This window comes from Lepidochelys kempii, chromosome 13 (assembly GCF_965140265.1).
Source record: "Lepidochelys kempii isolate rLepKem1 chromosome 13, rLepKem1.hap2, whole genome shotgun sequence".
In the NCBI taxonomy this organism is placed as follows: domain Eukaryota; kingdom Metazoa; phylum Chordata; order Testudines; family Cheloniidae; genus Lepidochelys; species Lepidochelys kempii.
The window spans coordinates 28701851-28727414 of NC_133268.1; the positions used below are offsets into that span (position 1 = coordinate 28701851).

Here is a 25564-nt window from a genome sequence, read left to right on the forward strand (position 1 = left end):
ATTATTCTTAAAGTGTTATGTTTGAAGGTTTAATATGAAATACTTGCAAAAAGCTCTTTTTCACTTTGATAGTTTATAATCTTCATGGTAATCAGATCAGTTAGCTCCTTCACACAGCAGCCAGGAAAATACAATTTAATATGAATCTCACTCTTCACTCATGTTTTAATTAAAGTAATAAAAGCCAAGTCATATTTTGCCCTTTACAATGTACACAGACACATAGACCTAAGTTACATAGCACCAGCTCAGACATTTTTGATTACTGCCGACCGATTTCTTCATTTATGATTAATCCAACACAAAATTTTTCAAAGACTCCCAATCATGAAAAGAAGTGCCATTGATGAACAAGGCCATGCACTTCATTGGGGATAGCTCAAGTGCAACCCCTGGTGACACAGGATATCTAGGCAATACAACAATGCACGCTGCAGAGGCAATGGGCGAAATTCAGGCCTGGTGTGAGTGGGCTCAGCTGCCATTGACTTCAAATGGAGTAGCATCCACTTACACCAAAGCTGGATGTGGTTCTACACATCCCAGCTCTTCATCTCAGTTCCAAAGGCCAACCTGCATCTGAATATGGAAGATTAGGGCAGCCGCAATTTACTGCAAATATTTGCTCCCATCTTCTTTAACATTAATAAGTAATATAATGCCATACCATAGGTGGACATGGTACTTGCATAGCGACCGAGGAGACCATACCATATGGCTCCATTTGCCACCAACACTCACTACCCAGCACAGGGATTACTACCATGAGTAATCCTATTGACTTCAGCAGGATTACTCAGAAGACTAAAGAGCATGCTCAGCAGCAAGTATTTGCAGGATTGGGGCCTTAACTGAGTGTGAGAAACACAGAAAGTAGGGGAAAGGCAGGGGTGGAAAGAGTGCATACACAGGATGTTGGGATTGCCAAGGTGGCTTGGTTTGTATCATGTCCGGTCTGAGAGCTTCTTCAAGAATTGAAGGCTCAGGTGACCTGTTAGATAACTACTAGAGTAGAGCTTTAAATTATAATGCAGCTAAGAATGATGTACATAGGTTCCAATCAACATCGAAGTGGCACATTTCAAGCCATGTTAGTTTTGGGGAGCTTTATTTTTATTTAGGTTTTATGTATTACTTAAGGCTGCAGGACAATGCACCTCTTGGTTGGGCAAAGTTTGGGCATACCAAGACGATACATTACACAAATGAAAGACTGAACAGAGGAAGGAGGGAAGAAGTGACCCTACTTTAAGACCCTAATGGCCATGCTCAGGAAGAAAGGTCATAGGTCTATTAATGAGATGAGCACTGCAGAATAAATTAAAGGTAGACACACACTTCATGCAGCTTCTGGTAGTAGCTCTGCAGAAATCAGGTCTCATCAATGCTCAGCACAATCCCCACAAGGGAACACTGTGATGCCTGTGAAACTGCACTGAAGCTGCTATCTGCCATAACACATACAACAGGAAATCTTCAATCAGCTTCTCTAATGGTGAACAGTGAGGGATTCATCATCCCTGGAAGAGAAACAACAAGAGCTCTCACTGAAGGCCAGTGCATGAGAACACTCCTCTTGTTGCCTTTCTCCTCAACCCAGCCTTTTTAGAGGTCAACCCTGATCTCACAGAGTTGAATGGAAGCAGGACCAGGCCCTTTGCAGTAATCAGAAAGAAGATTTTCAGGCTTAATAGGGCTGGGAAAGTACTGAACCACCCATAGCAATGGGTGCAACTGGGGGCTGAGCCAAAGCCCATTAAGTGAAGAAGATTCTTTCTACAGATCAATGGGCTTTAGATCAGGCCCTTGGTGAGCTGGAGTGAGTCTGAATCCACACAAATAGAAGAAAGTTGTCGTGGAACATAAATGTTGAAGGCAGGTTCGGATTGTGGAGTCTCCTTCCTGTTTGCACAGGCCTCCATCCAAATATTGAAGTGGAAAATAATGCCTTCCTGCTTGAAGTAACTGGCTCCCAAGTAACCTTTTGACAGTTAATCACCCGGCTATGACGGAAGGCCCAAACACAAGCTTGGTCCTGGTGCTCAGATATGAGAAGTAATCAATCAGTTTGAAGGGAAACTTCACTCAGCTGCTCAGTCATTTTTGGATTCTCACACCGCCTATGATGCAAAAAACAGAACAAAAACAACCAACCCTCCCCTGTGCAAGGACCCTTTCCTCCCCTCCCCCCATGCCCAACTCACAATAGGCCAAAGTAGAAAATCTTACTTGTCACAAATCATGTGATAACTTAGTTATCAGTGCTCGGAATCAATCATTAATATGTAAAGTCCTGAATTCCAATCAAACTTTATCACAGTGGGTACTTGTGGAGACAACCAGTGAAGAATTAACATAGTGGAAGGATTTGGAAAATCTGAAGACAGAAATAGCTCATGCATAAAAGTTATTGAATTGTCAATGTCTAAAGTAACAACAACAAGGAGTCCGGTGGCATCTTAAAGACTAACAGATATATTTGAGCATAAGCTTTTGTGGGTAAAAACCTCACTTCTTCAGATGCATGGAGTGAAAGTTACAGATGCACACATAAATATACTGACACACAAAGAGAAGGGAGCTACCTCACAAGTGGAGAACCAGTGTTGACAGGGCCAATTTGATCAGGCTGGATGTAGTCCACTCCCAACAATAGATGAGGAGGTGTCAATTCCAGGAGAGGCAAAGCTACTTCCGTAATGAGCCAGCCACTCCCAGTCCCTATTCAAGCCCAAATGAATGGTATTAAATTTGCAAATGAATTTTAGTTCTGCTGTTTCTCTTTGAAGTTTGTTTCTGAAGTTCTTCCAGTTCCTCAGACAGAGAAAAACACCTACAAGATCTTTGTCAAGCATTCTTAAAACTACAATACCCACTGAGGGAAGTGAGGAAACAGATTGACAGAGCGAGACAGGTACCCAGAAATCACCTACTACAGGACAGGCCCCACAAGAAAAACAACACAATACCACTGGCCATCACGCACAGCCCCCAGCTAAAACCTCTCCAGCACATTATCAATAATCTACAACCTATCCTGGAAAATGATCCCTCATTCTCACAGACCTTGGGAGACAGGCCAGTCCTCGCTTACAGACAGCCCCTCAACCTGAAGCAAATACTCACCAGACCACAGAAACACTAACCCAGGAACCAATCCCTGTAGCAAACCTTGTTGCCTACTCTGTCCCCATATCTACTCTAGTGACACCATCAGAGGACCAAACCACATCAGCCACACCAGAGACTCATTCACCTGCATGTCTACTAATGTTACATATGCCATCATGTGCCAGCAATGCTCCTCTGCCATGTACATTGGCCAAACTGGACAGTCCCTACATAAAAGAATAAATGGACACAAATCGGACATCAGGAATGGTAACGTACAAAAGCTAGTTGGAGAACACGTCAATCTTCCTGGACATTCTATAACAGATTTGAAAGTAGCTGTGCTTGGACAAAAAAACTTCAGAAACAGACTTCAAAGAGAAACAGCAGAATTAAAATTCCTTTGCAAATTTAACACCATTAATTTGGGCTTGAATAGGGACTGGGAGTGGCTGGCTCATTACGGAAGTAGCTTTGCCTCTCCTGGAATTGACACCTCCTCATCTATTGTTGGGAGTGGACTACATCCAGCCTGATCAAATTGGCCCTGTCAACACTGGTTCTCCACTTGTGAGGTAGCTCCCTTCTCTTTGTGTGTCAGTATATTTATGTGTGCATCTGTAACTTTCACTCCATGCATCTGAAGAAGTGAGGTTTTTACCCACAAAAGCTTATGCTCAAATATATCTGTTAGTCTTTAAGGTGCCACCGGACTCCTCGTTGTTTTTGTGGATACAGACTAACATGGCTACCCCCTGATATTTGTCTGAAGTGACTGTCACTGTTAAAGAAAAATAAAGCATAGTCTGGGAAGCAGCAATAACTGACTTTAGAGGTGCAGTAAGTGGGCTTAAAAGCAGAGAAGAGGCCTTTATTATAAATATTACACCTATGTTTCTAAGGTGATCTGCTTCCTTGGAGGGTGCATTATTTCAAGGCTTACTGCACTTTTCCTGCTTTCAGTACAGCATCATCCCCTGTATCCTATTGACCACAAAATATTTCAGCTGTGCTCTAGGGGCATGCAGTGATTTCAAAGTTTTCAGAACTACTAGAGACGCTGTATGTTATGGGATACCATTGGTGAGTTCGCAAAAAGAAAAGGAGTACTTGTGGCTTTTAGAGACTAACCAATTTATTTGAGCATAAGCTTTCGTGAGCTACAGCTCACTTCATCGGATGCATACTGTGGAAACTGCAGAAGACATTATATACACAGAGACCATGAAACAATACCTCCTCCCACTCCACTCTCCTGCTGGTAATAGCTTATCTAAAGTGATCACTCTCCTTACAATGTGTATGATAATCAAAATGGCCCAACTTGATTATCATACACATTGTAAGGAGAGCGATCACTTTAGATAAGCTATTACCAGCAGGAGAGTGGGGTGGGAGGAGGTATTGTTTCATGGTCTCTGTGTATATATAAAGTCTTCTGCAGTTTCCACAGTATGCATCCGATGAAGTGAGCTGTAGCTCACGAAAGCTTATGCTCAAATAAATTGGTTAGTCTCTAAGGTGCCACAAGTACTCCTTTTCTTTTTGCGAATATAGACTAACACGGCTGTTACTCTGAAACCTGTCATTGGTGAGTTGATCTTCACTGATTCAGCTTTTTTGTATGTCATCTTCATCAGTTTTTGGAGTTTCTAGATCAGCAGTACTACAGGACAAACAGACATTCCAGCTCTGATCCATGCTAGGTGTCCTTCACCAACACCAAAAGATCCCTAATTATGACATTTACTCTTGTATGTTCAGCCAAATCTCAGGTGTGTTTCCTAGCACTCTAAGAGAGTATTATTGCCCCTCATATTCTCCTTCTAACTTGCATAGCAAATGTACAATTCTGGAACCTTATAAGCACCTTTTCTTATCTAAGTGCTAGATCTGCAAGCATCCGGATATTTTGAGGCTGACAAAGGTTTGGTTATTGTAGCATATAATATACCTCGCAACTGAGTCTTTTCCTCTTAGGTTCCAATTCTTCCATAATAAAATTCCTTGGATTTAAGGTCCAGCCAATGAAGGAAGCTGTATTAAGCAGGATTTCTCTCAACTTTTGCTAGTTGTACATCTTTGGAGCGTTTTCCCCAACTTCCTCATGGCTCCTGCCTTTTGTTTACATCTACTAGTCATTTATCTCTGTATCTTTTCAGAACATGGGGCCAGATTCTCCGCTGGTGTAAATCAGTGCAGCTCCACTGAAGTCAATGGATCAGCTCCCCAGCTGGCATAAAACAGTGTACCTCCACCACAGCCGTCAATGGAACAATGCCAGTTCACAGCAACAGAAGACCAGGGCCTTTGTCTTAAATCCACTCTCTCCCCCCCTCCCTGCTGATCAGTAGTCATGTCCTAGAGTTCCAAAATATTGATTGAAGCCTGTATGCCCCATTCTCAGCCATATTTGAATCAGACCTCTACTCCAGAGTTTGCCTAACAGATTGTCCTTAATCTTGCATTCTTGCAACCATACTAATATTCTCAGTCTATTTTCCATCTCTAATCTTATTGGGCCAAAATGACCACTGTTTTATGAGGCTGCAATTCCAATCAAGCCAAAGAAAATGCACTTATTCACACCAGTGGTGAATTTGTCCCACTGTCTCTAAGAACTTCTAAACATTATTACATTATTCCTTTCCTGATTCTCCTCTTACATATACTGGTTTTATACCGGTGCAACTTCATGAACTACTCTTGATTTACACCGCTGTGTTAAGAGAAACAAGTCCCCAGTTTTCTCTAATGCCCCTATCTATTGGAGCTTACTCTCAGAGAAAGCCTTTTACCTCTCTGCCATTAAGAAGACTTTTGTTTTTCAATTTCGTTGGCACTTCTTGAGTCACCTCTTCCCAAAGTTTTGCCTGATATTTGGGGGTCTCCACAAACCTTAGATTCTCTGTTCACCTGACACACCTAACCCATGTGAAGACTCCAGTTACTGTTTCCTGATGGTTCTTCAAGAATAAACAATCTGAAGAATCATGCCCTCATGTCAAGAGCAATCACGGGTCTTTAATTCTAAACATCCTAACACGATTTGATTCTACCACCCAAGCCAGTGGAGTTACACAAGCTCTACAATTTGGAGTTAATTCACAAGATTCATGAAAATTATGTACTGCTTGGTATGTTTTCCTTCCTGCAGATTTGGTAATCTTTGTCCATCCCTCTGTCATGTTGCAAAGAATTCTCAGCCCTGGTCTACACTACGAGTTTAGGTCAAATTTAGCAGCACTGGTGGATCACAAGGGATGTTGAAAAGTAACAGTTATTTTCTGGTCTGGGAAGTAAGTCCCTTCCTGCAGCTGTTCAAACAGACCAGAGTTCCTGAAGATGCGAGCATCATGTACCTTTTCCAGCCATCCCACTTTAATGTCGGTGAAACGTCCCTTGCAGCGTCATTTAGCAGCGTTAGATTGATTTAACCCTGCACCCGTCCACCCGAAGCCATTTTTGTCGACTTAAAGGGCTCTTAAAATCGATTTCTGTACTCCTCCCCGACGATGGGATTACCGCTGAAATCGACATCGCCGGGTCAAATTTGGGGTAGTGTGGATGCAATTCGACGGTATTGGCCTCCAGGAGCTATCCCAGAGTGCTCAATTGTGACCGCTTTGGACAGCGCTTTCAACTCAGATGCACTACCCAGGTACACAGGAAAAGCCCTGGGAACTTTTGAATTTCATTTCCTGTTTGGCCAGCAAGGCGAGCTCATCAGCAGAGGTGACCATGCAGTCCCAGAATCACAAAAGAGCTCCAGCATGGACCAAATGGAAGGTACTGGATCTGATCGCTGTATGGGGAGATGAATCCATGCTATCAGAACTCCGTTCCAAAAGACGAAATGCCAAAATATTTGCAAAAATCTCCAAGGGCATGATGGACAGAGGCTACAACAGGGACCTGCAGCAGTGCCGTGTGAAAATTAAGGAGCTCAGGCAAGCCTACCAAAAAACCAAAGAGGCAAACGGCTGATCCAGGTCAGGGCCCCAGACATGCTGCTTCTATGATGAGCTGCATGCAATTCTAGGGGGGGGCCCTACCACTAACCTACCCCTGTTTGTGGACACCTGCAAGGGGGGAGTCTCATGCAACAGGGATGAAGATTTTGGTGACGAGGAAGATGAGGAGGAGGAGAAGGAGGAGGAGGAGAGCACACAGCAGGCAAACGGAGAAACCGTTCTCCCCGACAGCCAGGAACTGGTTTATCACCCTGAAGCCAACACCCTCCCAAGGCGGGCTCCCAGACCATGAAGCGGTAGAAGGCACCTTTGGTGAGTGTACCTTTGTAAATATAATACATGGTTTAAAAGCAAGCGTGTTTAATGATTTATTTGCCCTGAAGACTTGGGATGCATTCACGGCCATTACAGCTACTGGAAAAGTCTGTTAACGTGTCTGGGGATGGAGTGTGGAAAAAAGGAGCGAAATGATGGTCTGCCATTGCTTTCACGGAGGGAGGGGCAACTGACGACATGTACCCAAACCACCCGTGATAATGTTTTTGTCCCATCAGGCATTGGGAGCTTAACCCAGAATTCAAATGTGCGGCGGAGACGGCGGGAACTGTGGGATACCCACAGTGCACTGCTCCGTAAGTCGATGCTAGCCATGGTAGTGAGGACGCACTCTGCCGACTTAATGCACTTAGTGTGGACATACGCAATCAATTTCTAAAAATCGACTTCTATAATAGCAACCTAATTTTGTAATGTAGACATACCCTCAGTTTCTTGTGTGGATAGTAGGTGACTACTTTTCTAACTGTTTGAGACCGGTGTCCAACTCCTTCAGCACCTGAACCCAGCACCTCCAATCCCAGAAAGCATCTTCATAACAGTACATTGTTCATTAGAAGGAAGATTTGCTTCAATTCTAGCGTTATCTCTTGAACTCGCTTCATTCTATTTAGTCCCTGAGATATTTTTGAAGTGCAGCTTTATTACACTAATATCCCACACCTCCCACAGAATTCACTGATGAGCATATACAACCTTGCTTTTGGCTCTGCCACATGGTACTGATGCTTCTTAAGGTTGGGTCAAAAAATTCTGTCTTTGTCCTGATTCAAATTAGAGATTTTTGGCAAGTTCTGGGGGGGGGGGAACCCTACTCTTTTGAACAACTAGAGCAAGGGAGTTTCTTGGGTCAATATATATACTGTTTTATATATATATAAAAACAGACACTGCAGTGGTCTTGGTCAGATCTCTAATTCAAGGTCATTAACAGTTTGCGGCTGTTATTTACTTTCAAGTACCCAGAGTTTCACTCTTCCCATTGTTGTTGTTCCTGATCCAGCTGGTGTCAAATGGGGACCTAGGCAGATTGGTGAAATGTATGTGTCCACCTGTCCACAGATGAATTTCAGCCACAATATATTGCTCGTCACAGCCTTCTGTCCCTACAAGGCACTCTCTGTACCATCTGACTTCTTCTCAGATATCTACAATTGTATTTGATGCTATTTTCCCCCACAGTAACTGCAGTAGAAACAGAGACTATTCCTTTTGGCTCCAGGAGCTGTTCAGTTACATTATCTTTTCGTCCTGTGAGACATTGTGGCTGTTCTTTCAAACACAGCCCTACTGTTAACAATGCAGGAGTTCTTTGAGACCTAGGGGTTGAAGACAATGTTTATTCTACTGTAACACCAAGGTAATTTTTCCCCATTTAAACAATATAGCCAATCTTACACCCAGATATGGATGCTTCTACTTCCAAAACCTTCATTGCTATCAGGCTAAATTACCGTAATGCCTTCCTGGCTGTACCCTCAAAAACATTTAATTGGCAGATAGAAGCTCATACAAAATTCAGGAGCTTAGATCTTCACTTGTACTTGCATTCATCTCAATATTACTCCTGTTTGGACGGATCTATATTAGCTGCTTATTCCACTAACCTCAATATAACATTATTTTCCTCATTTTTAAAATACAGTTTATGATATTGTTGCTGCATAGTCTGCTGAGGAGGGCATTTCACATATTCTGGTGTGTCTCCTGTAGTCTGTTGATAAAGCTCCTCTGTTTTTGATCCTCCAACACAGCATAAAAATTATACAGTAGAATTTGAAAAATAGCATATGAACAGTGAAGAGTGTACCTTTAATGCACGCACACAAGGGGGCAGAGGTAAGACTCCCTGTTCAACCTTTACTTTTGCATTTCTTGACTTCTTCTTGATATTGCATTTATTAACCATGTAACTAACTTTGTGTTAACATTTTGTTCATCATGGAATTCTAAATATATCCCCACCCAATCTAAATAAAATTAATTTTTCACTCTTTCAATTAGGAACTTTGCATATTAGTTCTTTTTATTATAACAATAATGGTTGGCTATTTTATTGTCATGACTTTTATTTGTAAGATGCATTATAACCAAATTGTTGTTCATCACGAACCTCATAAATACAAAACTTGCGAAGGATAAAAGCAAAGGAGAACACGCTGCTCATCTCATTCATGCACTTCAGTGAAGCAAGACAGTCAAGCCAAGGAAGTTGATAGAATATTGGCTTACATTTAGAATCACCAAGAAATCAACAAGCCAGTAGGACAAACAGCCTACTCTTCGAAGCCTACTATGATAACATCAGGGTTTTTTTTAAAACAATCTGGTTGATGTTCCTCTGACCCGTGTCTTCTTTAAGTAGCTAAAACCAATGGATTACAAAGATTATGAAAGACTGCCACTTCCCCCAGAAGTTTACACAAACTCAGGTCCCTGAGACTCATTAAATGGCATGGGAGGCTGAAAATTCATCAGGAGCCTTGAATGGAAATCATGCCAAGAAGCCTTCTCATAGCATCATGGACCACTTTACTTTCTTTTTGCAAATACAGATTAACACGGCTGTTACTCTGAAACCTTTACTTTTCCTGTATTTATCTACTGTTCACTCTTTAATAGAGCAAGATTCAAAATAAGGGTCACCTCTAGCTGTCACTCATACATGCAGAGAGTCTCTTGGTTTCTTACAACAGCGTTATCAAATGAGCAGTGTCATCTGTCAACAGCTAACACCGAAAGGGCTGGAGGAAACCCCTGATCTGTGTCAGCACTGAAGTCTTGGCAAGGATACCGAATTCATCTTACTTGCACCTAGTAACACCTACGTATCAGCAGTAAATGGACTGCTGGTATTTACTGGGTGCAGCGGAGTCGTAGCCATGTCAGTCCTGGTCCAAGAAAAGAGATTACCTCACTCACCGTGTCTCTCTGGTATGTATTGGGGACATACATGTGTCCTGGCATGCATATAAGCATTGGCATTTGTGTGTCATGTTTGGAAACAGAAGGATATTTCAAAGAGCCGAAGATCTGTGACAATAAGGAAGGAGGGTAAGAGTCCATTGCTGGAGCTTTAGTCACAGGAGTTGGGAAGTGTCTGCTGCTTGCAGGTGGCCTGGACTGGCATAGCCATTCCCATTTCACTGTCCAGCTGCAGCACTGCTGTGTATATTTGGCTGCTCAGCACACCTGCTCCCACGTCGAATAAAACCCGTATATTGATTGTATTTCTTCTTTTATTGTTAAATGCACCCTTTCTCCTTCCCTCTAATGGGTGTAGGACTGCACCATCCCAAAAGCGATGGATGGTCAAATCTTTCTCTAACAGTTTTTCTCTTTCTGTGACAATGGAGTATCCCGAACCCTAGCCCACTGGACTAAACATTGCTACAGCCCCGGCTCTGCTCCTCCTTCAGCACATGGTGGCTCAGAATTTTTTCCCCTCCCCTTACCAGAAGCTACCCAGGACCAGTGCCCATGTAGTAATGCTCAGAGCATCCAAGGCTGATATGTTAACAGGAGAGAAAGCCAATGCCCTCTCCCCTTCTACCTTCCACCCAACACCCCCCTATTACCCTCTAGTCTCTGCATACATGACTCTCTCCTCCTACGCACTCACAGAGTTGAAGTAACAGCTAATCCGTGCCCTGCCTCTGACTGCCTATCTGCAGTCACTGTTCCAGTCCTATCCATGATCGGGGAGTCTGTTTAACTAACCAATCAGCCCATTTCCAATGTTCTTAGGCTAAGGAACAATGTTCATGCAAATGCTTCTCAAACGCCTTTGACTTTCAAGTTCTGAAAGGGAGCAGTGATAAACACACTACCCCTGGTACTGGTTGTTTGTACAGATCCCTAACTTTCATACACAGCATTCACCCCAAGCACAGGAAGCAACACTGAATAACTAATCAGTGCAGGCAAGAGAGGCAGAGCAGCACTGAGGGCGAAAGAAACTGTCCGGGGGACAGCTGCCAGCTGGGAAGGCCAAAAAAAAAAAATCACACTTTAGAGGAACAGCCTTGCCAGAGGAACGGCTGTGTAACGACAGGTCCTTGGCAAACCATGGCAATGGGGAACAACTCTGATCCCAAAGCGAAGTATCCTGCAGAGCCGATGACATGTTGGGTGTGGCTGACCTGGGCAGTACAGCAGCAAACTACAGGTGCATAAATCTGGGACCAGTTTCTGCTATGTAGAGGAAGAAAAAGAGAAAGAGAACAAAGAGCAGGGAAGAAATGGAGGAAGAAAAAATGGTCTGTGGAGATGAAGGAAAGTTCTATAAAGGAAGTGCAGGCTCAGAGTTGAACTCTTCCTCTTGTTCTCTCTTTTCTCTCCCCCTCCTCATATAGCTTTCCCCTTCTTTCTTACCCTCCATCATTTCTCATTGTAATGAACGGAAACGCCTCCCCATTCTTCATTTGGCATGCGTCAGTCACAGGTGCAGTTCATCAATTAAGCCCTCCTGATTGAAGCGCCTCTATGTTCCTTTGTGGTGCCTGGACCCTTGTTTGATGATCTTCCTATTTTTGGCGGGGGGGAGGGCGGTTGGGGGGAAGTCTATGTGTGTGGGGGTAACTGTATTCCTTCCTCTTCAGTAGGAACACACACGTGGAAACACTCCTGGGTTTCCTCCTGTTATGCTTCTTTACCTTTTCTCTCCCAGTGTTACTGCGATGCTATGATGCTGGTGGCAGTTCTGAATGCGTTCAGGGTCTGTGTTGTTGGCTGATTCATGCTGCCGACACCATGCTGCAGTGTGGACTATTGGGGTGAGTTGTTGCACACACTGAAGTGTTGCACTGGAACTGCCTTGTGTAGACCCTGCTAGCATGAACTACCGGGTACCTAGCTTGCAATAGCAGGGTCTATACAGGGCAGTTACAGCACAACACATTAGCATGTGCTGCAACTCTCCTCATAGTCCGCACTTTGGGGCCCTGTAAACAAGCCCTAAGGCTCTGGTGTGGAGTGGGCTCACTGTATATATCTGCCCACAGTCCAGTCTTACTTTATATACAACTCTTCTGTTGACATTCTGTTACAATTCAGTTGAGACTGGGTCTTTAGGGGAGGAAGTGTAGTGCATCACCATCATCACAAAGTTTTACAGCACATTTTATAATCTCGGGTTGCCAAAGCTATCTCCGTCTAATCTGTAATACCAGCAATATATGGGGAAGTTCCTGGTATCCTCACTAGTCTCTAATTATGCTATTATTTACTTTTACATTATTGCTTGTTTACCAAACTCAGTTTTACTGTGATGGCCAATTCTTCATTACTAGCAAAACTATTGTTATGTTAAAATGAGTGTTCTAAATGTTATTTATTATTTAATAAAAGCTGCGTAACCCTGAATGACGGCATTAAATGGCAAGAACACTGCTTCAAATTCCCATTTTAAATAAGTCACCACGACAGCTGTGCCTTTATAAAACACATTATAGCGGCACCGAGACCCGTATGGCTCAGGGATATATACAAATTATACAGTTTCTGTCATTCAGTCAAATAAGAGGGACGTTTTGACCCAAGAAATGAGTCAAATACAAGTTGTAATTCAACACCCAACAGAGGCCATGATGGTAATGCATCTTGACATCTGATCAAACAACCCTGACCATTTGCCCCCCAAGATCAGTGAGATACTGCATCTGTTATGACTAATACAGACCAAAGTTTAAAGATTATGCAAATAGATACAGTAGAGAGATGTTGATTTCTACACATTCACACCGTGTACACACACACACACACTCATCCCAATTTTATTTATATGCACATGCGTGTGCACACACACTATATCTATCCAAGTCTCTCTCTATAGATATATGCTCGATTCTGTTCTCACCTAAGCCAGGTCTCCATTAGTGTAACTCCACTGACATTTTTTAATCCTGATTTACACTAAGTGAGATAAAATTCTGGCCTTTATTTTATATACACAGTAACACATATACACACACAGATTCCTTTAGGGCCAAATTTATTACTGGTATAAATGGGTGCAATTCTATTGACTTTGAATGAGGTGCTCCAACTTACACCAATGATTAATTGGGCCCAAACAGTAAACATACTAACTAACAGAAAATAAGTGGATTTGTGAAATCAAGTGTCTTCACAAGCGGACTTGTGCAATTCATGTTCTGAAAGGAGATTATTTTCACCCAACCCCAGATTTTCAGCATTTTGCATCTAATCTGTACATTAGTTACCAAAATTGTGGTGCAGTTACAGAAATCTCATACTTCCAGATCAGACTTCCCTGTGCAATTTGTTATGCACAAATGCAGTTCTTAAATACTAAGCTCTTACGTTTCTTGGTACGTTGGAAAGCAGCATGAGTGCCGCAGCAGTGCAATGCTATCAAAATAGCATTACTGTGAAGATTGGGGCCCATCTATACAAAGCTTTTGTACCAATTTAACTATAATGTTTTCTAAACTGATATAGTTAAATCAGTACGATCCCTAAGGCAGATGCAGTTTTACCAGTAAAAGAAGCTGCTTATGTCGGTATCGCTTTTTAAACTAAACTGTACGGATATAAACCCCTTTACAGCAGTATACCTGCAGCCGCAGGGAGGGGTGTACCAATGTAACCGGTGTAGGAACTGATGTAGTTGAATTGCTATAAGCTATGTGTAGACAGGCTACACTAGTCGCAATGATGGTATTTTATAGCATCGCACTGCTGGAGCACTCAGGCTGCTTTACAACATTATTACGTATCGTATCTGTGATCGGGGTGCCCGGTGCCAATCTGTAACACCCTTCCTCCTTTAAAACTCTCTTACCATCCAGTGCCCAATTAGCCAGCAGGTAAAGACAAGGTGGCAAGAGAGAACCTGGCCAAACCGTCTCAATTTCAAACTCAGCAAAGCTTTTGGTATTTTTCTCTGTCTCACTAACAGGAGGAGGGGGAAAAAAAAAAAAAGACTCGCTTCACTCATTCAAGAGCCAGGTGAAGACAGAACGGATCATATTGCTGTCCCCAACAAGACAAGGTAGAATCATCCCTATAAAACACCTCTTACCATCTCCAGTAGGATGCATGAAGAGCCCCTTTCCATTGATCTGCATTGTAGCCTAGTGTATCTACAAATTAGACTGTACTGCTCTGACTAACATGCATGAGGTGAGAGAAACTGCATAAGTAGGCAGGCCAAGGTCTGATTCTATTCACAGTTCTGCCATTGCTTCACTACAGGTGATCTCGAGCAAGTTATTCACTGTGCCTGTTTACTCATCTATTATATGGAGACAATAACCCCCCACTGAATGCATCTGATGAAGTGAGCTGTAGCTCACGAAAGCTTATGCTCAAATAAATTTGTTCGTCTCTAAGATGCCACAAGTACTCCTTTTCTTTTTGCGGATACAGACTAACACGGCTGCTGCTCTGAAACCTGTCATTAAAGGGTACTGTGAGCTTTAGTTAGTTAATGTTTGTAATGCGCTTTAAATTCTCACTGTAAGTGGAAAAGACCATGAATACCAACCCAACCAGCCTTATATACGTATCAAACTGCATTCCGAATTTCTTAACCTTTGCTTTCACAAGCATTCACATTGCTTCACTAGTCTCTCCATTTGTTTTTTAATTATAGTCCCACTTCTGTCTTATTTTGCACAGTACACTGGATGACTGGTAACCTACCTGTACATTCCTCAGGATTTTACATTATTTAGCTACTCTTCGGTTCAAAAAAAGAAAACTGACAAGGGTAAAGAATGACACTCTACCATCTTTATCGGACACAATAGATACTTCACTCATCTCAGGGGTCAAATGTCCACAGTCGTTTGATCAGATGTCAAGTGGAATTAATACCACGGCCCCTGTTGGGGGTTGAATTACATTTCGCATTTGACTCATTTCTGGGGTCATATGTCCCTCATGTTTGATTGAACAACAGGAATTATTCTCATGGAGCAGTTTCTACCACTGTGGCTAGGGGTCTGTCAGCATTTCTATTATGCTGTACGCCTCCATGTTCATGGGTTTAGTTCTCCACTGAGACAGCCTCTTTCTGGCATGAAAACATGACATATAATGAATAGCCTGGGAGCGAATCTTTCAAACATAAGGTTCAGGGAATTAGTGGATCGGTGAGCTTTAAAATGTACATTGCTGTTGTTTATATAAAATAGCAGCTCTGGAACGTGCTACCGCTCAGAAGGAAAGAAGTGTACACACAGTTAGAATAGGGAATTGGGCTCTGAGCCTCGCTTTACTGCTGAGAGACTTTAGAAAAGTACTCAGGACACAATTCTGCAAGGTGCTGAGTCACAGGAGCTGAAGATATGCAACCCGTTACTGGGGCTGCTTATCACAGAATCAGGCCCCTTAATCTCTCTATGTCAGTGTCCCCAGTTGTCTCAATATCCCCAACTGTATCTACCTGATGGGAAAGGAAGAGGTTGAGAGGCTTAATTAATGGTTGGTAAAGCACTTTGAAATTCCTGGATAGAAAGTGCTAAAAAAGAGCAAAGTTTTATCATCATCAAATTGCAGTTACAAACACTACACATGGAGGCCATTTAAATCTAAAAGGCTAACAGCCATTACGTTCAACAGAAAAATGATTGAATCGTAAATCTAATCGCCAGGTGGTATTTTGGAACAAAAGCGCAGGAAAGTACAACACTGCACTTTAAATATTAGCTACAGCATGTAAGCAAAAAAGAGAGTTAGTTCTTAACCACCACAGACATATAGGGCCAGATTCTCAACTGCATCCCGCTAGCCTAATCCTGGACTGGAGTAACTACATTGATTTCAATGGATTTCACAAAGTAACCCCAGCATAAAACTGGGGTAACAGAGAAAATCTAGCCCATATGTTTAAGCAAAATTTTCCTGCCCAAAATTAGCTTTTGTGGTCAATAAAACAGAAAATCCATTAATTTAGAATTTCTCAGGTGTCACTGATTAATTTGGTCCAAACGATATACTCTGACCATCACTGATGTGCAGTCACCTCTGAGATGGAACGCAGCATCTACGGTAAGAACATAAGAGCTTCCATATTGGGTCAGATTATGGTCCATCTTGCCCAGTAGTATGTCTCCAATAGTGGCCCATACCAGAGCTTCAAGGGGACTGTACAGAACAGGGCAATTATGAAATGATCCATCCACCTTCCACTCCTGGCATCCAGTAGTCAGAGGTTTAGAGTTGCATCCCTGACCATCTTGGCTAATAGCCATTGATGAACGTATCCCTCATTAAACTTATCCAGTTCTTTTTTGTACCCAGTTATACTTCTGGCCTTCACAAATTCCCAGGGCAATCAGTTCCATGGGTTAGTTGTATGTTGTGTGAAAAGATATAATTTCTTGTTTGTATTAAACCTGCTGCCTATTAACTTCATTGGGTGACCCCTGGTTCTTGTGTTTTGGGAAGGGGTAAATAACACTTCCTTATTCACTGTCTCTACACCAGTCATGCTTTTATAGACGTCTTGCATATTCCCCATTAGTTATCTCTTTTCTAAGCTGAACAGCCCTGATCTTTTTAGTCTCTCCTCGAATGGAAGCCGTGCCTTACAGTGCACAGTGGCACTATGTAAAAGTTCAGAACAGGAAATGAAGAAAAAACCAGATCCACTGGTTATAACGTAATGGATGCTACAATTAGTAACTATGGTTTCTATTGATCCCCAAGGAGCGTGGGTTCTGAATGGTGTCCCACTGCATGCTATAAAGCTATACCTGCGGTGGTGACTTACCTGTCTCTCAAATGTGATTCTGGAGCTGTGCTCCTGAACTTGTAATGTGCTTGGCAAACACTAAATAATGTCTGGAGCGCTCACTGTAATAGAACCCTTGTGTCGTTAGTAATGAAGTCATGGCCAGTGTAATAAAACACTCTTAGGTAAACAAGCAATCATGTGAAAGTAAACAATGGCAGGGCTAGCGACTAATGAGGGTGGAAGCTGGGAATAGGGAATAACTGCTGCCATTACACAGCAGGTAAAGCTCCTTTTGGCAACTCTGGAATATGCTATGAAACCTCACAGTAACATGGGGATGCTCTCAGGGACCGAATTTCTCACACTCCTTCCACCCTGCTTCTATCCCTGCTCTCTTCTCCCCCCCCAGCAAGGATTAGTAATGGGCTCAGGAGCAGGGCAGTGAGCAGCGACGGACTGCATGAGCACCCACCCCACTGGACATGCTTGGAGGCTTAACACCAGCACTGGCAGGATAATGTCTGTACCAGTAACCCGATACTTTGCCTTGTGCTCTTCGCGCCTTCCTTCTTCCAGGTCCACTACTCCTCCCTGTCAGTCAGTATGGACTGCTGGCCCCCAGGGCTGCAAAATCATAGGGAGATGCCTTCTAGATCCCCAACCAGGACTCTGGAAGATCCAGAAAAGAGAGTGGCTCCAGAGACTCCATCCCAAACTTTGCATTGTGCCTGTCCAAGCTGGGACAGGACTTTCAGGGCCAAGATCCTCTGGAGGATGCATGAGATGTAAGGTACAGGCAAGTGGTGATGGTGAAACTGGTCACCATGTAGCTTCCCATGGCCCCAGATGCATTTGCCTCAGGATCTGCATAATAACTCTCGTTGCTGCAAAACACATGGCCAGTGGTCTGTCTGGCTATTGATGAGAATGCAGCTTATTTAGGACAGGGCAACGCCACGTGGGGAGGAATGAGCCAAAGTTCACTATAGCACAGGAGCAGTGGGAAGTGCTCTTTCTGCAATTCCTAGCCCTCTCCAGGTCTCCCACAGAGGCTCATGGGCTTTGCTTCCTTCACTTGCAGTCTCACCCTCCTTATCCTTGTCCCACCAGCTCCTCCTCTTCACTGGTTCTGAGTACTGCAAAGCATTACAGGGGCTCTGGACCCAGGAGCAGCCTCATCTTCACCCATTTGGTGTGTATTTCTTTCCCCCTATCCACAGGAGGAGGTCATCGTGCAGCAGGGGCAGAGCATGTCCCTACCACAGTGCATGTCCACTTCACATCCTGCTGTGTCTCTGACAGGTGCCTCCCCACCTCCCATGATGCTTCTCTTGGTTTTACCCCTGCCCCCTTTGCCTCTTGGCTTCCTCCTTTCCCCTCGTCTCTCCCACTCCTTTCTCCTGTTGCCTCTTCTCATACATGCCTTCCCCTGTTACCCCACCTATGTCCCTCCCAGCCCTCTCTAGTCCTGTATGCCCCAGTGCGAGGGAACCGAGCAGCCCAGGAGGAATAAGCATGGTGCCATAGAGCAAGGGTGGGCTTTGCAGACAGGGGGAATATGCTTCTCTCTAGAGGCATCAGAATGGGAGCCCAAAATGATTCTGCAGATTAATTCAGGGAAGACACTAACTGTGCTCTCCTCCTTCCCATGCAGATTGACTGGGAAAATGTCAATTTATAGGGCTGCAATAAAAAAGAGCAAAGAGAAGAGGCAATAACAGGAAAGCAAATAAGAGCCACAAAGTTGTCCCAACAGGTGTGCCAAGGAGAGCAGCTGAAAGAGGTCCTGCTGGCAAAGTCAGGAGCAAAGGACACCACGAGCCCTGAGCTTTCTCGCAGCTCAGCTTACAAGCTGGCGGGCCCCAGAGAGAAAAATATTCTCCCCAGCAGGAAAGAAAAGGTGGAAAAGGCAGCTGAGCTATCATGCAAGTCAGGCTACGAGGCCCCAGACTGGACTGACAGAGCACCATACAGAACGCTAACAGACACATATAGCGCTGCACACAGGAACTGTTAATTACCCCTCTGCCTCCTTAACCATGCTGCCATTGACCTCCCTTCCTGGATGGCAGCACATCCCTTAGAATCATAGAATATCAGGGTTGGAAGGAACCCCTGAAGGTCATCTAGTCCAACCCCCTGCTCGAAGCAGGACCAATTCCCAGTTAAATCATCCCAGCCAGGGCTTTGTCAAGCCTGACCTTAAAAACTTCTAAAGAAGGAGATTCCACCACCTCCCTAGGTAACACATTCCAGTGTTTCACCACCCTCTTAGTGAAAAAGTTTTTCCTAATATCCAATCTAAACCTCCCCCACTGCAACTTGAGACCATTACTCCTCGTTCTGTCATCTGCTACCATTGAGAACAGTCTAGAGCCATCCTCTTTGGAACCCCCTTTCAGGTAGTTGAAAGCAGCTATCAAATCCCCCCTCATTCTTCTCTTCTGCAGGCTAAACAATCCCAGTTCCCTCAGCCTCTCCTCATAACTCATGTGTTCTAGACCCCTAATCATTTTTGTTGCCCTTCGCTGGACTCTCTCCAATTTATCCACATCCTTCTTGTAGTGTGGGGCCCAAAACTGGACACAGTACTCCAGATGAGGCCTCACCAATGTCGAATAGAGGGGAACGATCACATCCCTCGATCTGCTCGCTATGCCCCTACTTATACATCCCAAAATGCCATTGGCCTTCTTGGCAACAAGAGCACACTGCTGACTCATATCCAGCATCTCATCCACTGTCACCCCTAGGTCCTTTTCCGCAGAACTGCTGCCGAGCCATTCGGTCCCTAGTCTGTAGCGGTGCATTGGATTCTTCCATCCTAAGTGCAGGACCCTGCACTTATCCTTATTGAACCTCATCAGATTTCTTTTGGCCCAATCCTCCAATTTGTCTAGGTCCTTCTGTATCCTATCCCTCCCCTCCAGTGTATCTACCACTCCTCCCAGTTTAGTATCATCCGCAAATTTACTGAGAGTAAAATCCACACCATCCTCCAGATCATTTATGAAGATATTGAACAAAACCGGCCCCAGGACCGACCCTTGGGGCACTCCACTTGATACCGGCTGCCAACTAGACATGGAGCCATTGATCACTACCCATTGAGCCCGACAATCTAGCCAGCTTTCTACCCACCTTATAGTGCATTCATCCAGCCCATACTTCCTTAACTTGCTGACAAGAATACTGTGGGAGACCGTGTCAAAAGCTTTGCTAAAGTCAAGAAACAATACATCCACTGCTTTCCCTTCATCCACAGAACCAGTAATCTCATCATAAAAGGCGATTAGATTAGTCAGGCATGACCTTCATGCTGGTCTCTCCAAAACAAACCCCATCACGCTGACTCCGCCGACATCCTTCCTCATATCTAGCATGCTACCCTCTGCAGCATTGAAAGAGCTTGGCAAGATACCCCACCCTTCACAAACTACCTCTCATGTTGCCAGCCAGTAGGCTGAGTGGTGGAGCTTAAAGCTCTCCTTTGCTTTTCCTGTGAGACATGGAAGAGTCAGCCTCCCTGCCCTTCCCCCAGGATGGTCTCTCTTTTACAACAGACTGACATAAGAAATCACCTTTTGTTTTTTGCTGATATGGTGTTGTTTGGGGGAGGAGAAGGGGTGGAGAGGGTTATGTGTTTTAGAAATTTTAGTGTTACCCTTAGCTGATCCTATGTCAAGCCACAGTTAATTTCTTCCGTCTTAATTTTTTTAAGTTTATTTGGGGGATTGGTCCTGCTTTGAGCAGGGGGTTGGACTAGATGACCTCCTGAGGTCCCTTCGAACCCTGATATTCTATTATTCTATTTTGTGTTTTAAAACATGGCTTGAATTTCCATTTGAATTAATTATTTACTAGATTTAAGGGTTTAATTTTTTTTTTAACCGTCTCCTATTTTAAATCTGCACACTTATTCCCAAGTGCATGACAATGTGTCTTTCCTTATGAGAAAGTCATCTCCTTTGTCTACGAGGAGAAATTTACTCATCATCTCTTAGCAGTGCTTCTTATTCTGGTTTCCCTCATGTTATCCTCATAATAAGGAAGCAAGATATCACAAGGTCTGAGAGATAAATTTTATCACTTTACAATAGGAAATACAAATGGTTCCTTTTAGCTGCAGTTCAGGTCCCAGTACAGACCATTCTCCCACACTATATTACTGATTTCATATTCAAAGTGGCCAGGTGAGTCATGCTGCACATTGGACTGGGAGCTTCTGACCTTTCTTGATTAGTATGTAAAGTTATTGCTCCTCGAGTTTTTTCTAACACAAGGACTCCCAGCCCTTCTTATGATTCATACTCCATTAATACACTTTGGTCTCCATCCCAAAAGATGCTAAACACCTGCAGTCCCAGTGGCTTCAGTTCAGACATTTGAGAATCATTTGTTCTTTTGCATCTGATCCTGATAAGCAACAGACAATTCCCTTGCTGTTTCAGCCCCACAGTCCAAGCGTGGTGGGTGTACAGCGCTTTGCTGGGGCCCTTTTTGAGGAAGCCCTTTTATAATTCCTGGACAAGTCAAATGAGAACAAGCACTGATGATCAAAAGGGACATCCCCTTCCTGTCCTGCCATGCACAACCTGCACAGTACTCTCGGAAATGTGTCACCTATCAAGAACTGCCACTGGGCTCCCAGCCTGCAAGGCACTGTGTGCTCTGGCTCTGAAGTCAGTGGGACTATGCACATGCTTAAAATTAAACACACCTTAAATCCTTTGCTGCAATGGGGCCAGAATGCTCAGAGCCTTGTGGGATCAAGCTCTTTGAGATCAGACAACACAGGATAATCTGAGCTCGTCAGCAGCACTATCCAGTTCCCAATGAAAGAAGGGTTAACTCAAGTTCAGCTTCCCCCTTTCCTTGTCCAGGCGCTCATGAAGTGGGTGCTTGGAAATCTGAGGTGGGAGACTGTCTTTGGGGAGGTCAGACTGCACACCCAGGGTGAACCCTAGGCTGGGGGTTTTGGTAGCTTGTTAAGTTTATCTGGCGTATTTATTTTATTGTGACCATGTTCTCAAAACACAAGACACTGCTCTTGCTATTTATTTGTTTCTGCTGAGTCATTTTAACACCTGACGATTGCAACATACATGCCTTTTCCACTCTCAGAAATCTCTTGAGCAAGAGCAGCCCCTCTCCTCTGGAGCCGGTGCAACAGAACCATTCCATGCAGTCTCGGGAAGCCTATGGCAGAGCGCCTCTCTCTCTCTCTGCATGGATCTGAGAAGCTCATGTACGTTACTTCTCAAGAAGGCAAACAATTTTTCTTCTTGTCTTCAGTTTACCATTTGTTTACATCAAAATTTATAGCCTTGACGAGGTACGCAAGAAGCCTGAACAACAGGAATGTACCGTAACCTTGTCCCAGACAGCAGATAATCAGCTTCCGGGAACAAGGAAGCTGGTAGTATTTTGTGCCTGGATAGAAATCCTCACATGGATTTATTATGAAATCTGTGATGCAATAACTTAACACAACTTTACTTGGCATTGTTTACAATGGACACTGCTATGTTACACTCATGACAGCTCATTGGCACCAGCAGTGTGGCATGGATGGAAACGAAAGCAGAATGTGTCTCTCTGGGTTGAACTTTCCAAAGCAGTCAAATGACTTGGGAGAAAAAGTCCACTGAAAGTCAATAGGACTTCTGCTCCTGCATTGCTCAGGCACTTTGAAAATGCCACCCTCTGTGTCTTCACATCCCACATAAGCGAAGTGACCCTTACCTGATTCGCTGATAGGAACTCCTGATTATTGTCATTCATTCCCATATACATGTTCTCTCCGTCAAACTGGAAAGACAAAAGGAAGTGACAGTTAGTGAAATGCAGAACTCTGTCCTTGATGGGCTTTTTGGATCCCATGCATTTCCCACCCCCTCAACATGGAGAATCAAGATCTGAGGAACAAAATAGTTATTTAAAACAACTAACTGTTTACTCAACTTCTTGCCTAGGGTTTTTGGGCCCAGGTTATAACCTCAGCTACATGAGAGTTTGAAACAGACCAACAGTACACACTCAAAAAGGAACCATCCAAACAGAACTAAAGTACTGAAAGGCACCACGGCCTACTGAGAATAACTGACTTTCCAAATCCTCCCATCTCTCAGACACCTCGTTCAGTTACCCCCAGCCCTCTCACACACAAAGCCCCTCCACGGAAGGCCATTCAGGAAAATGCTAGGCAGAATTGTTTGGTTTTGTCAGAGGGAAAGCAGGGGGATAAAAATTGCACTTGCAGCATGATGACAAGCTAGCTACACTCTTAGCTCGGCACTGCAGCACAGCTCTGGATCATACATACTTTCCAATAAAGGGAGACGTTAACGGTGATTAGAATGCCAAAGCACCGCTGTGTTAATTTTTAGAAAAATCATTAACCAACCATTTTAATCATAACCATACAAATCAAAAACCATAGACATAGTTGGAGCAAAGGTTAACCAGGCTAAGAGCTTACTAAAAATAACACTAAACCTTCAAATCTTTTATTCCTTATTTCCTTTCTCGCCACTGCTAATGGCAAAGATGTGTAAGTCAGAGCTACACTTTTTCCCATTCAGCCTTCTTCACAGTCCTGTGCCAGCAAAACTGCAACTATGTATGATGCAAAGATCATGCATTGAATGTGCAAAATTATCTTTAGCTAGGCATGATTCCTACATACTCCTTGAATAACTGATCCCAGGTTTATGAGGCCACACAAACAGACACCATCAAAATCAGGATCTTTAGCACAAATTACAGGCCTCTGCCACTAGAGCTAAAACTGCTCCACTTTAGCTATGTGTAAGCAGGCGGCTGCTAAACTGGCCAGGGCCAGCTACCCAGGAGAGATAGGGTCACGCACACGAAACCACTGTTACACGTGCATTATCCACGCATGAGACTGGCACCTTTTGAGCTGCTTGATTCAGTCAATGACATCACTATTCCTGATACCACACTTGCCTCCATGGTTACAAGACCAGGATAATCGCGAGCACTGAGTAGGAAGCTGTTTGGGAAAAGAGGCAGGTTATAAATGGGAGAAGGTATCTGTTCATCAGCAAATTGTAACCGGCAATGAGGAGGCAAGCATGGCAGTTTAAAGGGCTTTTGACGAAATAGTTAATCTCTAAAAGTTACCTGGAGAGTAGCATTCCTTTTTTCCCTTCTATTGGAAGACACAACACACCCTGCAAACCACAGTGGGCCCTGGGTCTGTTAATTCAAATTAACAAGCAGGAGCTAACGAGCTAAGCACCCTGCATTCTGAAGCACTGTTCTAGACTCTTGTTATAGGCATAAGGCCATGTCACATTGACCAGAGTCTTTATAAAATATGGAGGAGAGGTTCACTATAGGCCTATATTTGGCTAGAAGAAGCCTTAATTGCTTTGGAATGAAAATGTCTTGAGGGCACAGAGAAATCGTTTCTTCTTTTCAGTTTACGAATCTCTGGGCAGGCCTGATTCACCTTTGCATTACTCTAGTTCTGCACCAGTGTAACACTGTGGGAAATCAGACCTCATGCCCGCAGGGAACTTTCTTTGTCTATATCAGCTGGAAACTTGGCAAGAAGCCATTCCCTTTTCACTCCGGCTCTGACTGCAGCAGGTCTCCTCCCTGTGGCTGGTCAAAGATGAGTCCGTTCCAGAGGCAGCTTGAGAATGACCTGGCTACGTTTGTACGATCAGCTCAATGAGAATGTACATGCCCCCCTTGCATTCAGCACCAGACAACTAACCCAGTTACTAGACTCCAGAACCTTGGAGCTATAAAACTTTTCCTGTTAATCAGCTGGAACAGCTCTCTCAGAATCAGAACCAAAAAACCCTTCCAGAACTGTCTCTATCTCAAGGTATTGCTGGGGCAATTCCTGAGACTAAGTTCACAAATTAATTATGACAATACAATGGGATATGCCTTAAAACATTTCTGAGTTAGAGTCGGGGTATTGGCTCTAAATTACACAGTATTCTTAGCAAGAGGGGGAGAGAGTCCTGATGCCCTTACAAGCCAAAGGATGAAATGGAGATGCTTGGCCACTCTGTGTTTCTTCTGCTCCTGGCTATAAAACAGATACCAGTTGTGCATTAACTGACTGGTAAATGCCTAGTGAATTGCTCACACAAGAAAAATTAAAGAATATAAACACAGCCAGATGAAGATTATCAATCTGACTATAGACTACTAATTACACTTCAGCTTCTCAGACTTGCAACAGATTTAGCCACTGTAGTCCACGGAGTTTGGAAAGCCCCTGGGAACAGCACAGCTATATCCCCACACAGCTGTGTGTTAGGGTGGAGACACACCTTTTAATGGCCAGATTATCTCCTGGAGTCAGAGAACAAGCCAAATTAAAAGAAGCCAAATTACACAAGATGGTGTGACAACCATTAACCTGCACTGACGGTGCAGCATTGCAGCA

The 25564-nt window shown here is 43.7% G+C and overlaps 1 protein-coding gene across 7 annotated transcripts in view; it reads right to left on the bottom strand.

The window, feature by feature from the left end:
* Window positions 1–25564, bottom strand: part of TOX2 (TOX high mobility group box family member 2) — a 258242-nt gene that overhangs the window by 140025 nt on the left and 92653 nt on the right. For 6 of the 7 annotated variants that reach the window (XM_073309923.1, XM_073309922.1, XM_073309916.1 and 3 more), the window contains exon 2: window positions 22873–22938. In XM_073309923.1, the coding sequence (XP_073166024.1) occupies window positions 22873–22938 (66 nt within the window). Of the gene's footprint in view, window positions 1–22872; window positions 22939–24044; window positions 24146–25564 lie in introns of all 7 variants that reach the window. The other variant, XM_073309918.1, reaches the window with a different exon arrangement.